The sequence below is a fragment of the Symsagittifera roscoffensis genome, chromosome 2, assembly GCF_963678635.1.
Source record: "Symsagittifera roscoffensis chromosome 2, txSymRosc1.1, whole genome shotgun sequence".
Lineage (NCBI taxonomy): Eukaryota > Metazoa > Xenacoelomorpha > Acoela > Convolutidae > Symsagittifera > Symsagittifera roscoffensis.
This window is the reverse complement of record NC_087063.1, coordinates 53,253,638-53,269,178: the sequence shown is the minus strand read 5'-3', so window position 1 is coordinate 53,269,178 and position 15,541 is coordinate 53,253,638. Positions and strand designations below refer to the sequence as shown.

The 15,541-nt window shown below is 35.5% G+C and overlaps 2 protein-coding genes across 3 annotated transcripts in view; one reads left to right on the top strand and one right to left on the bottom strand.

Annotated features, from left to right (window-relative positions):
- Positions 1-213: 213 nt before the first annotated feature.
- Positions 214-11,411, top strand: LOC134839064 (inhibitor of growth protein 4-like). Of its 2 annotated transcripts, none has more exons than XM_063854474.1 (6): positions 214-455; positions 3,407-3,582; positions 5,922-6,193; positions 8,222-8,423; positions 8,704-8,765; positions 11,161-11,411. In XM_063854474.1, the coding sequence occupies exons 1-6, from the start codon at positions 344-346 to the stop codon at positions 11,216-11,218; spliced, it is 882 nt and encodes a 293-aa protein (XP_063710544.1). In that variant the 5' UTR covers positions 214-343; the 3' UTR covers positions 11,219-11,411. The 2 variants fall into 2 exon arrangements, with proteins under 2 accessions (XP_063710544.1, XP_063710543.1); XM_063854473.1 differs by having other exon boundaries at positions 8,219-8,423.
- The window catches only part of LOC134839065 (uncharacterized), a 53,481-nt gene continuing 49,195 nt past the window's right edge, over positions 11,256-15,541 (bottom strand). The window contains exon 4 of the mRNA XM_063854475.1: positions 11,256-11,685. Coding sequence (XP_063710545.1) covers positions 11,423-11,685 — 263 coding nt within the window. The 3' untranslated portion in view covers positions 11,256-11,422. The remainder of the gene's footprint in view (positions 11,686-15,541) is intronic.

Below are 15,541 nucleotides of genomic sequence, written 5' to 3'. Positions count from 1 at the left end.
ATTATTCAAACAACTGAATTGCAGTAGAGTAAATGTAAATAAGGATTTATTGAACTTTTTTGTACAGCGCCCCTGAATGCAATCAATGGTAATTGCAAATCAATTTATAAAACCATCATAGGCGACTTTCTAAAATAAGCCGATTTAGTTTGCATGGAAAATCCTGAACGAATCATTCGACCAATAGTACTTTATAGCTTTTTTTTCAGATCTGTCGATGGAAAGAGCATTATAGAACCTAAATAAAACTTTCATTAGTGCCGAGCCGTTGTCAAAATTCTAAATATAGATATAGTTCTGAATCAAGTATAGGCACAGATTTAGAGCACTGAGCTAGATAGTGATGGCGACTGCGGCCGTGTACCTGGAACAGTACCTGGACAGTCTGGACTCGCTTCCTGAGGAGATGCGGGAAAAATTTGACAGGATCCGGCAACTAGACCATAAGGTCATGGGTGAGTTCAATCTTCAATAAAGTCTGTTATTCAAAAAGTTTTTCTAGGCACTCGAGTCAATGGTCTAAGAAGGCACTTAGCATAGTGGTAAAGCGTTCACTTCCTGATCGTCACATCGTGTAATCGATCCCCTGTCAGGGCAATGATAGTATGTGAGGACGAGCTCTCACTTGACCTCTAGCTTCAGGTCTATCACAGCCTGACTGATTACGGCTGCAATGGTGGGACCAAGTGCAAGTTCTAGACGCAAAAAAACGGCCTTGAGTCGCAAAAAAAAGAGCTGCGCTCAAAATAACTCAGTCTGGAATGTGGTGAAATAAGAGAAATGAAATATGCTTAGACAGGCGGCAATGCTTTTCAGAGACCCTCTGCGAATCAAAGAAACGCCAATAATCTTCTTATATATTAAATGTAACTCCGAAAGCGCTATGGACGCAATGTTTAACCGAACACAATGCTTAAGAATTATTAGGAAACAATGTTAAAAAGGCTATCGAGCGTAACGTTTAAGAACCATTCAGCAACCATCAGAAGATGAACTCGATCCAACTTCAAGGCTACACATTACCTACCTAATTTTTGTCCGAAATGTTGCGTTGTCGATTAATTTAGTCTGAAACGAATCACTTACAAACAGCAACCATGCAAACATGCTAAGCAAGAAACTTTTTGCGAACCGATTCGGTCTATGAGATAAATGGAAATATTTCAACGTTTCCATAGCTTCAAAAACTTGCTTAGAAAAACTGAAACTTTTTGCGAACCGAATTGGTCCAAAAATAATTGAAGTATGTCAAAGTTTCATAGCTAGCTTCGAAAAACTTAACGGTTTTTTGAACCTAGCTATGAAGCTTTGAAATATTTCAAGTTATTTTTTGGACCGAATCGGTTCGCGAAAAGTTTCTGTATTTCTAAGAAAAGTTTTCAAGCTATGAAACGTTAAAATACTTTCATTTATTTCATAGACCGAATCGGTTCGAAAAAAGTCAGACTAAATCGCGAACCGAAAGTTCACAGCTTTAAAAGCTTGTTAAGAAAAATTTTAAATATTCGCGAACCGATTCAGTCTAAAATAACTCGAAATAGTTCAAAGATTCGTAGCTTGAAAGCTTGAAAAAAAGTTTCGTAGCTTTAAAGCTTGAATTATTTCAAAGCGTCATAGCTTGAACAGCTTGCTTAAAAAACTTAAAATGTTCACGAGTCGATTCAGTCTACGAAATAACTTGAAAATTTTCACTAAGTTTCATAGCTTGCTTCAAAAAACTTCAGCTTTTTGCGAACCGATTCAGTCTATGAAAAAACTTGTAATAAGTCAAAGTTTTATAGCTTCAAAATCTTGCTTACAAAAACTTGAACTTTTCGCGAATTGATTCAATCTATAAAATAACTTGAAATAATTCAAAGTTTCATAGCTTGAAAAGCTTGGTTAGAAAAAATTGAAATTTTCTCGAACTGGTTCAGTCTATGAAGTAACATGAAATAATTCAAAGTTTCCTAGCTTTAAAAGCTTGCTCGGAAAAACTTTAATTTTTTTCGCGAACCGATTTAGTCCACGAAAAAAACTTCGATTCTGTTTAGGAAATAACCTGAAAGATTTCAATTTTTATTAGCTTGTTTAGCTTGCTTAGAAAACTTTTAAATCTTTTCGCGTACTGATTCGGTGTCTGAAATAACTTGAAGTATTTCAAACTTGCATAGATCTATTAGCTTGCCTAGAAAAACTTGTTTTCGCAAACCGAGTCAGTCTATGAATTAACTTGGAAGATTTTCGAAGTGTCGAATAGCTTCAAAGTTTCGACTAGCTTGCTTAAACATGTTTTTCGTGAACCGATTTGTTTTGTTTTATATCTTGAATTATGTCAAAGTTTCATAGCTTGAACTGCTTACTTTAGACTTTTCGCGAAAATGATTCGGTCTAAGAAGTAGCTTGTATTTTTTCGAAGTTCTTCGCTCCATTAGCTCGCGCATAAAAATTATTTAAAAAACTAAGAAAAAAATCTGGATATCACTTGAAAGGCTTCAACAGAAAAACAGTTAGTCATCTGGTTCACTTTTCTAAATAACTTGAATTTTTTGAAAATTTAATAGCTTAAACAGCTTACTTAGAAAAGTATAATTTTTTGCGATTGTTTTCAGTCTATGCTTTGAAAAACTTTTTTTTTGTGAACCAAATCAGTCTCTGCTATAACATGTTTTAAATAGCTTGCATAGAAAAACTTGAACATTTTGCGAACCAGCTTGCTCAGTGAATCAACTTGAAATCTTTCAGTTTATAGCTTGAATAGCTTACTAAGAGAAACTTCAATTTTTTGCCTACTGATTCGCTCTATGAAAGTGAGTTTTTTGAAAGTTTCCTTGCTTTAGCTTGCCTAGAAAAATTATACATTTTTGGCGATTTGATTCGCTCTATGAAGCAACTCGAAATATGTCACTCTTTCATCGCTTGAATAGCTTCCATATAAAATTCATAAGTTGCACCATTCGATTTGCTGAGAAACGTTTTGAAATATTTCAACGTTTCACAGTTTGAATTGCTTGCTTAGAAAAACTTCGATTTTTCGAGAACCGATTCGATCAATGAAACCTTAAGTTTTTCCAAACGGTTTACGATACGTGGACTGCTTGATCAGATCAACAACTAATTTTTTTCGAGCCAATTAATTATTGGAGGCGAGCTTGCTAGTCAAAGGTAATTAATGTGGCAAATTATAAGTTTGACAGATTTTTTGAGATTTTAACAAGGTCAATGAAATCTTAGGATATATTTTTTGCAGAAGCAAATATAGAATCCCAATTGAGTGTGAGGTTTTTAGCCAAGTGAAGTCAAATTTAAATATATATTGCGCATCTGTTAATTTTTTACAATCTGAAGTAGGGACCGATCTGGAATTTGATTATGGAGGGGGACATTTTGTCGGCATTTTTAATAAAGTCATTTTTGTGCTTGCTAGATGAGCACAAGCGTGCAGAGAGTAAGAAGCTGGCCCTGTTCAAGGACCTGAAGAGTGGGCGAAAGATGGAGGACAAGGAGAAGAAGAGACGCATCACAGAGATCCAGGCACTCTACAGAGAGTGCAATTCCATCAGCGACCAGAAGTGCCAACTAGCCAGTCAGGCCTACGAAATGGTAAAACGAAAAATATTTTTGGCTGATTTTGCACAGTCTGAGAGCACTTAATTTGATGACTGCCTTAATTTGAGTTCGCCCAGCCAAATTGATTTTTATACGCGATTTTCCAACTGCACGATTTTTCCATTAAACAACTTCGTAGCAAACAAGTGTAGATGCTGACGACACGCGAAAACTGCTGAGATTCTCAATGGCTCAAATAAGACTACCCTGGTCAATTTAAGTACTAATAAAATTTCTACCTAATTTTATTGTTAGAAAATTCGGATTGGTGGATTTAATTTTAATTTCGTCGACTCGTTTTCCGTGTTTGTTTTCAAAATGCCAGCTATTTTTTGAGTACAGCATGGCACAATAATGCTTGTTTGAGTAAAGTGGGTTTAAATAGATCAGAAACTGCGCGAACGAGAGAAAGTTATGGCATGAAAAACGTGAAAGTTACTGTATAATGAAATTATGTGTCATCACATTTGAGTTCAAGTGTCATCAAACTGTCATCTAGTAAGTGAAATTTGACGACGAATTTTTTCCAGCACTTGATTTTCTTTGATTTTTCAAACTTCAAATCACGGCTGAAAGGGCGCTTATTTGATACTAAATCTGACCGCTTATGAGCTTTCTTGGAAGTTGTTGAAATGGGTCAGCAAGAAACATCGAGTGTAAATAAAACAGCCGAAGTATAAACCAATTGAAAATGCGCAGAGTATATAAACTACCCGAAAAAATTCCATCATAATAATGAATTTGCTGAACTTTCGTCACTGTTTTATAATTGCCATATAACTATTATGTAACACTTATGTATTTTGGGCTGGTGGATACTTCGGCTAGTTCATATACCACCAAAGCATTCTATGCCATATTCGGTTTCCACCCTTTTTAGTGGTGGTTTGGAACAAAAAATGTTTGTCGCAATTTCCGATTCGTGGTTTTTGATGACTACTTTTCGATGGCTAAGTTTCCGGTTTTTTTTAACTGACAACTGTATTTGGTTTTAGTTTTCCAGCTCAGTGTAGTTTTTTTCTTGAGAAAAATAATTTGATTAACATTTTTTGACGGAAATTACATATCATCTGAAAGTTCCTAATGCATTGGGTTCATATTTTTGAGTTAATTTTGAACCAAATTTCGGAAAATTATTGTTCTGACCACGCGTAGGTTGGGAAGGAATACTGAAGTTGAAATGGGTTCTTACAGCCGTCCTTAATGCCTCAAAGGAGCTCGTTGAAAATTCTGTGTACTAGCATGTTAAAGCCTTTTCAGTCCAAAAAAAATTAAAAAGATTCTGAGTATCGAGAAAAAATGGTCCGACCTGAACTTATCCGTACTTATTTGTGGTAATATTTTATCCTATTTCTGCGGTTTTGAACTAATTCATTTGCAACTATTCATTATCTACCAAAAACTAACGGAAATTTAGAAAACGGAAAAAAATGAGTAATTTTTGTTAATTTATAATATTTTTTTATCACTTCATAAATCACTATGATCAGCTCATTTCGTGCTACCCTTTTTTCACCAGTGTCATTACCCTTGCGATATGCAAGGGTATTGCAATCGGGTACTAGACTCTTTTCCCGTAAATAACTTTTGGCACAGGACTCAGCTCCTGGATTTTAGACTCTTTCATCCAGTAGGCTTTTTTGTTGCAACAGAGATGTTTTAGCACTTTAGCTTTTCAAATATACGGCCTATTCGAAATTTGTTTTTTATGTTGGTTGTAATTTTACCAACTCGCTATGTTAAAATTTCATTTTTTCTTTTAATAGTTATTGGCCTAGTGGCCCCATATTGCATCGCTTCATGAGCAAAAAAATTTTTGTGTGCATGTCTTGTTTTGGGGGTTATGAGCCTTAATATTTATTTGTAATTTTGATTTTTTCTTCGATATTTTTTCTTTTTTTTTCCGGCTTTAAGGGTTTCTGCCCAGACATTTTTCTACCGCCTGTTAAGTTTTACGATGGTAAATTTTTATAGTTTTTGTATTATTTTTTATTATTTTATTTTGGTTTTTAGAGCAGGTTTAGTATTTTCGACTTCTCTTACTTTTTTCGATTAATTTTTTTTATTTTTGAAGTTTTATTTTTGAAGCTTCGCCTCTGTGTTGATTTTTGCATCCCAAGTCTTGCTAAGATCTTCTTCGCTTCTGTGCCTTAATTGTACATTTAGTTTTTTGGTACATTTAAAAGTAACATTGTTCACTCGCATTCGAACTGAAATAAAAAGCAAATCGGAAATATAAGTTTTTTAGATTAGGTAGCGAGCACTTCAAACGTACTATTAGTGCTTCTCAATTAGGATCCCGAATAGCATTTATTATCATTCAGTTCTTTCAGATCGATAAGCACATCCGAAAACTAGATACTGAACTAGCCCGATTTGAGACAGAATTGAAACAGCAGCAAATGGAACAACTCAATCCATCCAGTACCGCAGTTACGCATACACGTGGTGACGCACACGGAAGCCGAGCAAATAAAAACTCGGGTCACAACTCAGCCAATAAGACTTCAACATCGGGTGGACAATCGGCGGATACTGGAAAGAGAAAGCGAAAGAACGAATCTAGTAGCGCTGAGTCGTCTGCGAATAAAAATTCGAATATAAAGTAAGTAGAGATTCAATTCATCCTTCGGTATTTTTAACTATATATGAGGAGTCGTGACTGTTTTTATATGTGAACATTGACTGAGGATTTGTTTTAGATTTTGGATTTAATTGAGAGGCTGAGTTGTAAAGTTGATTTTTTTTTGTAATATGCAAGCTTTTTGTTCAATTCATTTTCACGTTTGTCAAATTTGCGTTTTAAATTCTGAGGATGTTTTTGACTTGTCATGAGTTCTTCTTGAGATCAGTATTAGCTCTCTTACTCAAACATTACTCCAAATCGGCTGCTACTCTCATGCGCGAAGGACCAAATGCACGAAAACTCTCAACCAATTAGCGCCCTTTAAACTTTTCAAAACTGATTAAACAAATTCTGATTGGCTTGCAACATTTTTGCGCATTCGGTCCTTCGCGCATTAGAAAAACCCCAGATTTGGACTACTATTTAAACAATTCCCCTCCAATTAAAACAAGTTTAAAAATGAACAGTTCGTTGATGGTGCGATAAGCCGATTTAGTTATAAATCGTACAGCAGAAAGTGTGTTGATTAACCGAAAATCAAGTTATAATCCTCTAACTAAGGGATTCGAACCACTGCCGACCTAAGGGAGCCCCCTCTGTACTATTTTGAGATATCCATTTTTTGGCTAACTGACCCTAAAATTTTTCTAAGGGCATCTTTGGCGCCAAAATAAACTATTTTGAGGGGGAGCGCGCGCCGAAAAAACCGATTTTCGAAGTCAAATTTTCCAAAAAGTGCGTAAAAACGCCTTTTGTGGCCTGTTTTTCAAAAATTTGCTTGCGGCACAGAAAATTTGGTAAAATTACTTTCTTTTTGAGATTTGGGAGACCTCAGAAAATCGATTTGGTCTACCTAAAAAAAGGTCGAGAAAATCATAGATCCGCCCCTGATGATGATCCTTTTCAAGCCGCTACGGGTGAAGATGAAGAGAGGATTTACTTAAGATATTCCTCTATATTGTTTAACGCCGCGTGCAAAGTGTTTGATATCTGGGGTTGGGAAAAGTCAATTGGGATGTTAAATGTTTCTCCGTGTTTGTCAATTATCGTTAATGCTTTAACAAAATCAGTTTTGACCGAACTTTGTGGTTGACATTTAGAAATAGCTGCATCTCGAGATTCATTGGCAGAAGGCTCTGTCGTAGGTCACCAAACGCAAGCCATCATTAAGGCTGTCAGCTGGTTTTTTTTGCAATTTTATTTTTTTTTCAGAAGGTTTTTCCTCAGAATCAATATCAATAATATCACTTTACAAAATTTACCAAGATATTTTTGGCAATTAATTGGTCATGTTTGCTAATAGACAGTTATTGCAAAAAGTGGGTGTCAATTAATTGTCCCAAATTAATTGCAATCAAGTGGTCACCAATTGACATTTCCCAAGCCCTGTTTGACGATGATGGCTGACATTTTCAGCTTAAAATCTAGTTAAAATCCTTAACTGTATCAAAATATTTCAAGGTTTTTGGTTCATTGCTACATTGGAATTTTCGCTACAGCGGCTTATTGTACGCACCCTTAATATTCCGTTCAATAGAAAATCTGAAATATAATTTGAAACACGCTCATTTTTTTTTCGGTAATTTTGGGCCGTTTATCAGGAAAGGATCAACATAAGGAAACGGATCAAGCTAACATCCTTTCCCCTAAAGTTTAAGGGAAGAAGATTTTAACTTGCTTCATAGTTGGAATTTTCAGCCAATCAGAATTGGGAGGAGGTTGTTAACTTAGTCTATTTAGGGGGTAAATTGTTAACCTAGTCCTTTTTGGCTCTTTCAGTTCCCCCACATTTCAAAATGTCTTTTTCGGAGTTGTTCTACGTGTTATTATGGCTAGATTAGTTCAAATTTGGGAGAGAAAGTGGAAAAGAGCCAAAAAACGATTCATTGATTTCTGATTCTTAATCAACTCGGTAGCGCCGTAATTTGAAGTAAAGCTGGCTCAATTTTATGTTTTTGTGGCTATAACTATTTTGAAAATTCTAAAACGCGACATTTGATCAAGAAGTTCCGGTTCTGGCCTTGAAATCTTGTCGGCCGCTGGTGGGGCTGGGGGAGGGGCCAATAGTGGGGCTGCTATCTTGGGTCTTCCTGATCTGATTGGGGGCACAGTTGATGTGTTGGACATGCCTGTTGACCCGAATGAGCCCACATATTGTCTCTGTCAACAGGTGTCCTACGGGGAAATGATCGGATGCGACAATCCTGATGTGAGTTTATTTCATTCAATTTTTTTTTCGGATTATAACCGAATATTTTTCCAAAAAAATTAAAACCACAACAATAATGCGCAAGCGAAAGAGGAAATGGTTAATTGTGGTAGTCGTAATTCTGATTGTGATGCAGCTCTACTGCTTTGAAAACATTTATCGTCGGCCTAAAAAGATATGGAAATTTCAAAATTAAAACAAAAATCTCTCGAACATCTTTCGTTGATCCATTTGATGCAATCCGTTGATGTTATTGAGAGTTCATTTAGCCTCGTTTCAGTGTCCAATTGAATGGTTTCACTTCAATTGTGTCGGACTGTCTGCCAAACCTAAAGGAAAATGGTTAGTCAAACCTCAATTGTTGTTCTAGCTGGCATGATTTACCAATCCAATTTAACTGTGTTAGAGTTACGCTTTTGTTTTTAGCATCGGTTTATACTAAGTTTTGCAGGACGTCAACGAAAGGGAGTCTTTGTAATATTAACCCTTTTGTTATAAACGACTCAAATTTTCTCTCCCTCTAAATCTAAAAAGCACGACAAAATGTAATCAATTTTTTGGGTTTACATAGAACCGATTTTGCGAGAGTTTAGTCTCTCTTTGACGATTTTGCACAACATCAGCCGTATCCGCTTAATTCATGAACTTTTCGAGTGCATTCGAATGACTGTTCTCAATCAAGATGTCCGCTTTTTCTCTTTCAAAACCCTTTTTTGCGTTTTCTTGGCTGAAGAAGGAGCTCTATTTTGTTTTTTTTTTGCTTAGGTATGCGAAGTAATGCTCCGCCTCCTTGTTTGATCTTGAGATTTTCATTGTTTAAGATGACGGAGTTTAAATAGGTCGCGACAATTTTTCGTTTATTTTTCAGGAATTTATTTTATCACGGTTTGACTTGTGATTTCTTTTTAAATTCCGTTCCTTAGTTAAAAGGAAGGCAAACTCCCCTATCGCAGCGAAAGTTAAAAGATCACGAAAAACGTGATCTATTTCTAGTTACGAAAACGGAATTTAACTTCAGATTTCCAGTGAAATAAAAAATTTACCTATTAATCAGTTTTCTCAAACTGGGGTAATTTTATCAAAAAAGTACCAGTCATAAATTGACTTCCAACGAGTTTTGCGACCATCTATTTTTTTATTTGAAATTCGAGAGTTGAGATTTAAAAAAAACAAGTCCGTTTTTTTTCTGTTTAACTGCTTTTATTGGCTCTTTTCCAACTCTGTTGGCTATGTTTTCTTTATAACTTTCATCATTTTTCTATTTAATTTTCATTGTTTTTCTATGTTGTTCAAATCAAGTCATCTGTTGCAGCTTTTTCAAGTACCGTTTTTTGGCTTCACTTTCCAGCTCATATCCTAAGCGGAGCTAAAAACTATTTCTTCGCTCTGCAACAGCAAATGTAGACTAAAATTTTTATGTGACCTAACTTAAGAAATACAAACGAAATAAGAATCGCATTTCGTTACTGCTTTCTTAAATAGAGTCATATTTATCAGGAGCGGATCTAGGATTTTCTCGAGGGGGCGTTTTAGGATGTAGTTTTCTCGGGGGGGGGGGGGTTGTAGGCACTTTTGGAAAATTTTGACCAAAAAATCGCGTTTTGTGGCGCGCACTCCCACCTCAAAATAAGTATATATTGGCGCCCAAGGCGCCTTTAGAAAATGTTTAGGATCCGTCAACAAATATGGATATCTCAAAGTAGTACAAAGGGGGGACCCTTTGGGTCGGCAGGGCGTCAAATCCCAGAGGGGGGCGTCCGCCCCTGATATTTATCAGGCTGGATGTAATTTGTTCCAAAACTTGAATGTTTCGCAATTTTAATCTAGGTTTAAACCTTTTTCATCTAGTTTATTTAATTACATTGTAAAGATAATTTGCGTGTAAGTTACATGTATCAACTTGCTTCATTTTGAAATTGAATACGATGACTCGTTTTGCCCCTTCGGCACCTAGGAAACGCCCATGCTTGGGACGAAAAAGGCTTTTTGTAAATGTTTTTTTTTTCAATTAAAACTTTTAATATAACATTACTTAATGTATAAACTATTATTCAAATTTACTTGCTAAAAGAAAGGCACGTTGTAATCTTCAATTACGGAAGAAAAATGGCGCGAAGAAAAAACGTGATCGACTTCTAGTTTCGAAAGTGGTTTTTAATTTTAAGATTTTCCAGCGGAATGAAATTTTTTCCGATTGATCCAGCGTTTTCAAATTGACTTCATTTTATCAAGAAAGTTTCAATGATTATTTGTTGCTGAAAGAGCTCTAGGGCCATATATATTTTTTTGTATTTGAATTTCGAAATTTTCAAAAATCAAGCTAGTCATTTCTTTTGATTTTTTGTTCATGACACTTTTCAAACTGTGGCTATGTTTGTTCTTTGATCAGTGCCGCGTTGTTTACTCCCACCTATTTGTCTTGTAGGTAGGCGCGGATCAAGATTTTTCGAATTGATTTTCCAAGTTCTACCAAAACGTTGAAAATACTCTGTCTAGGCAAACTGTTCAGCTCCGCAAACAAAATTTTTAGCGTCGCAGGCAAAGGGTGGGTAGCATAGGGTGAATGTTACTACCCGTTGATAGTAGTACTAAAGGGTGGGGACTTTTGAGCGGTCGTGGTGTCGAATTCAAGGGGAAATTCGCCTCCTCCCCCTCACCCACCCCTTCAATCAACCGCCCTTCTCAAAATCCGCAACTGCTTGTAGATGTAGAGTTTCTTATTTTATTTCTGTTTCAGGTTTTGCTCACGATGCAGCGCAGAAAGGAAAAAGAAGCTGACTGCAGTTGTCCAATGAACGAGGTAGAGCTAAAAAGAGAAAGAAATCAAAACTATTTTGGCGAAACTGAAATTCTGTGCAATTAAAATATTTTAGTAAACTTTTCTTCTTTGATTTAATTTTTTTTATTAATGTCATTATGTTTCTGACAATGTTCTTTTCTCAGAATAATATATTACTCTGAAATAGTTAATTTAAACCGTCTCGATGTTTTTCTGGAATTTAAAGTTTCCGTGTGTAGCCCATTCCTGATGCAGGTCGCAATGGTTTGTACTCGGTGGGTCTTATTTTAGCTGAGTCATCACGTGATGGACCGTACCACGTAGGTGGCGTGATCACTGATCTTTTCACGGGTGTCTTAAGTAGTTTTCGCCTCCAATCTTCATGCTGCCAGTTGTTGTAGGGGGTTCTAGGTTTGATTTCAGGAGGTGCTTTCCAGTTTTGCAATTCACACACAAGGTGAGACTTCCGGGCTGCGTGAAAGGCTGAAAATCAGAATTTAGTAAAAGAGTACACACGAACAAATAGTGATTCAATTGGCCTAGGGAACGTTACAGCTCGGTGGATAAATACAATTCAGACGTTTAACCGTTTTTACTTTTGCGAGAGCAGGTGTCTTGTAATCGGGAACTGGACTTTTTCCCGTTAACAACTTTTTACTGGTGAGACTAAGTAGAACAATTGAGCAGAAAAAAAAATTGTGAAGTTGCTTTACCAGTAAAGTTGATTTATTAGTGGTCTGGGGTTCCAGTCCCAATCGGAACTATTTTTTCAGGATGTGTGAAACAGAAAATATGTATATCCGGAAAAATTGAATTGTCGTACTTTCGTTCGTCTGCTTTTCTTTTGTCGGCTTAGTTGTCAAAATTTCCATGGAATTGTTTTTAACTCAATCGATGTCTATCCACTTGTCGGCTTAGTGGCCGCGCGATAAATACTAAAACCTACTTATAACTGGTGGTTATGTCTTTGGCTGTTTGTTTAATTCCTTCTATGTGAAAATTTAATAACTCTGATTTTGTATATATTTTTTGCGTTTTCTTTTCCGGTTTTTAGATTTAAAATAGTGTCATCCGATGGTATATCGGCATGGAAAGCTCGTATAGCGTCATTTCGTTTTTTTTTAAGCTGACGTGTGATTCGGCAATGGCGGATTTTCAAAAAATTTAAAATTTTTGTCGACCTTTTTTTTTGTCGAACAAATTGATTTTCTGAGCTCTCCTAAATCATTATAAATACCCCATTTCGACCAATTTTTGACTAAAAATCGCGTTTTTTTTGGCGCGCGCTCCCCCATCAAAATAAGTATATATTGGCGTCTTTAGAAAATTTTTAGGGTCCGTCACCGAAAATGGATATCTCAAAATAGTACAAAAGGGAGTCGAATTCCTTTGGGTCGGCAGGGGGTCGAATTCCTGAGGGGAGATCCTCCACCCCTAAATCCGCTGGTGATTTGTTGTTTCAAGGCAACTATGACTTGCGTCACATTTAAACCTTGAATTTCTTTTTGCGTCGTGATAAATCATTTGATTGTCGGAACGGTATTGAGATTGGAGCCTTGTTGGTCTTTACCCCAAATAAGTTTTTCATGTTTGTCGACATCAAAGATACTCGAAATTGCTCTGTGTAGCGTTACAGAATATGTAAAAATAATTGAAGATGATTTAAAGCTCCAATGGAGGATATGAGTTGTTCTAAGGTATGAGTTAAATTACAGGAATTGCTTGATCTTTGATATCTATAACCTACAGGGTCAGAATCAACACCTAATCAAATTTTTTCTTTGACGGAACAATCAGATTTTGAATAATTTTAGAGCATATCTTTTTCTAAAAAATTTCAACTCTTAAAGATATTGTTATGATGCGTTCCTTGCAGGGGTGGATTCAGGGGGGGAAGCGTATTAATGCCCTTTCATTTGTTATTCGAACGATTTTTTTGAAGAACTTCAAAAAACTCGCAATATCGTGAAAAATCGGTTTCAATTTTTTTGTTCAATTTTGAGCAAGTAAAGCGCAGAGTTCAGAGTAACGTTCTTAATGATTAAAATTTTCCAATTTAGGCTAAAAATTGACAATTTTGCTAAAACAAATATAGTTTTTGGTGTCTTATACTGAGCTTTTCTGGCCAAAAAAGTTCTCGAAAATAATTGAAATTCTTAGAAATTGAAAACTTTTATTAAAAAAATTATTTTTAAAAAAATTTTCATCAATTTTGTCTATTTGTTTTGAAGACAACTGTAAACGTTTATGCCGAATTCACTAAATTTCTACTCGTTCGTATAGCGCTATCATCACACGACGTAAAAGAAGAGACACTATTTTGAAAACACAATTCTGAGAGTGCGGTCCGAATATTCTGTGCTCCAGGCACAGCAATCGATATCCTTGTTGTTACAAGACTTTGTTATAAGTTTTTTGTTACAATTAATTTTAGTAGCTGGAAATCCTAATTTGCAATTTCGCGAGAAATTTTTGTCACAGAATCAGCAAGCTTTTTGACAGTCGAGTTTTTCATGGTTCAGTTTTTGATTTCATGCTTGATTGATTCTGCTTCGAATGCTTTTCTTTTTCTGAAACGACCGGGAAGGCTTGTTTTTTTTCTGAAGAATACAATTTCACTAAGATGAATGTGTGTAAAAACTTTCCTAGCTGTTTGTATAGGATAGACGCCGTTGCAGAGCCGTTATTTTTGTAGGAGAGCTAATCTAAGAGTTATTCGGGGGTTACAAAGTTCCTATACGGATACAAAGTTCTCATTCGATATCTTCAAACATCAATTTCACAATTATCATTTCTCTTACTACTTCTTGCTCGTTTCCGATTGAGCAATCGCATAAAACTGCTCAGGAAGAGTTTCTTTAACTCTTCTTGGCAGTTTTGCAGGGATGCTTGCTATCTACTATGAAGTGTGTCTTGTTCTTGAATGACCTTTACACTGAGTGGAAAACTTATCCAGTTGATATCTGATAGAACAGTTTTCAAATCCTAGGATTGAATAGATAAAGTGAATGTTTAAAAAGTGTGCACCTTAAATGAATTAGTAAAAAAATTAACCAAATATTATTTATGCAATTTGTGTGAAAGTGCTCACCAAAAACGACGTCTTTGCCGCGAAAATCTTCTTTCAAAATTAAATAAATTAAGTACAGTTTGAACGCAAAAAGTCTTCGGACAAAATTAATGTTGATCAGGTACGGATAGACGCACCAAAGTAGTGCCAAAGAAGAATTTAAAGCTGATCATGCAACCGACTCGTTGATCAAAGAAAACGATTTTGTTCTGTTAGATTGCAGACTTGAAAAGTAGTAATTTGGAGTAATTACTATGTAGTTATTATATATAAGAAGTTTTTAAAAAACTGAAAAAAGTCGAAATATTAATTTGATGCTTTTCAATGTTCCGATGAAAATCATTAGGTGAAAATCTTCAAGCATGAAAAGATGATGCAGAACTTTTTAACCATCATTCTTAAATTACTGAACATTTGTTTGGCTGTTTTCTTTCACATCTCCTTGCTGCGGGGACCGGCTTGTTTGCATGCGGGCCGCTTACTATGCGGCTATTAGTGCAATTAGAATTGAAATGGGGTTATCACATTTGCAGCTAAAATCAAATTAATGCGTGCCGCATCAAAGTGAGTAATTATGCTAATTAGGCTTGCTAAGCGGCACGTATCCAAGCCGCTACACCATCTCTTTGGCCACCTTTTATTCGCTTCTGAACGGAAGCAAGACTGCTTGTATCAGGGCCAAACGCTGAATGTTCCGACTGCGTTTTATTTTCTATAAAGTTTTTTAAAAATAAAAATTCAAGAAATTTTCAAAAAAAAAATTGAAAAAAATTCAATACAAATTATTGAAAAATTCAATAAGTTTTTTTTTCTCAAAAGCGTCACCCCACACGCTATGTTAAGTACAAAGTGATATATTTTGCATGTAGCAAAACTTTAAAACGACCAAAGAGCATTCCTCAATCCAATCTGAACGATTTTTAATAGTGATTAAATCTCCGCATACGCGAGTTTTTTTGTCCCAAATCGGCTACATTGGCAATCGTTAAAACCCCATTTAAACTGCGTTTTTTTTCTTCCAAAAACTCAGAGGTAGAATTTTTTCTTATTGATCTCAAAACAACAATACTTTTAGAATGATATAAAAGTTTCTTTAAAAATTGCTAGCTAAAAAGTCGAATTTTTTTTTGAATAAAAAAACCACCCCAGCAAAAAAAATATTTCGTCATTTTCTTCAAAAATTGGAAATTCAAGACTGCTCATAAAATTTAGCGAGTCCCTGAAATTATTGAATCATCTTTTCTGGCCAGCTTAAAAACTTTTCGGTAG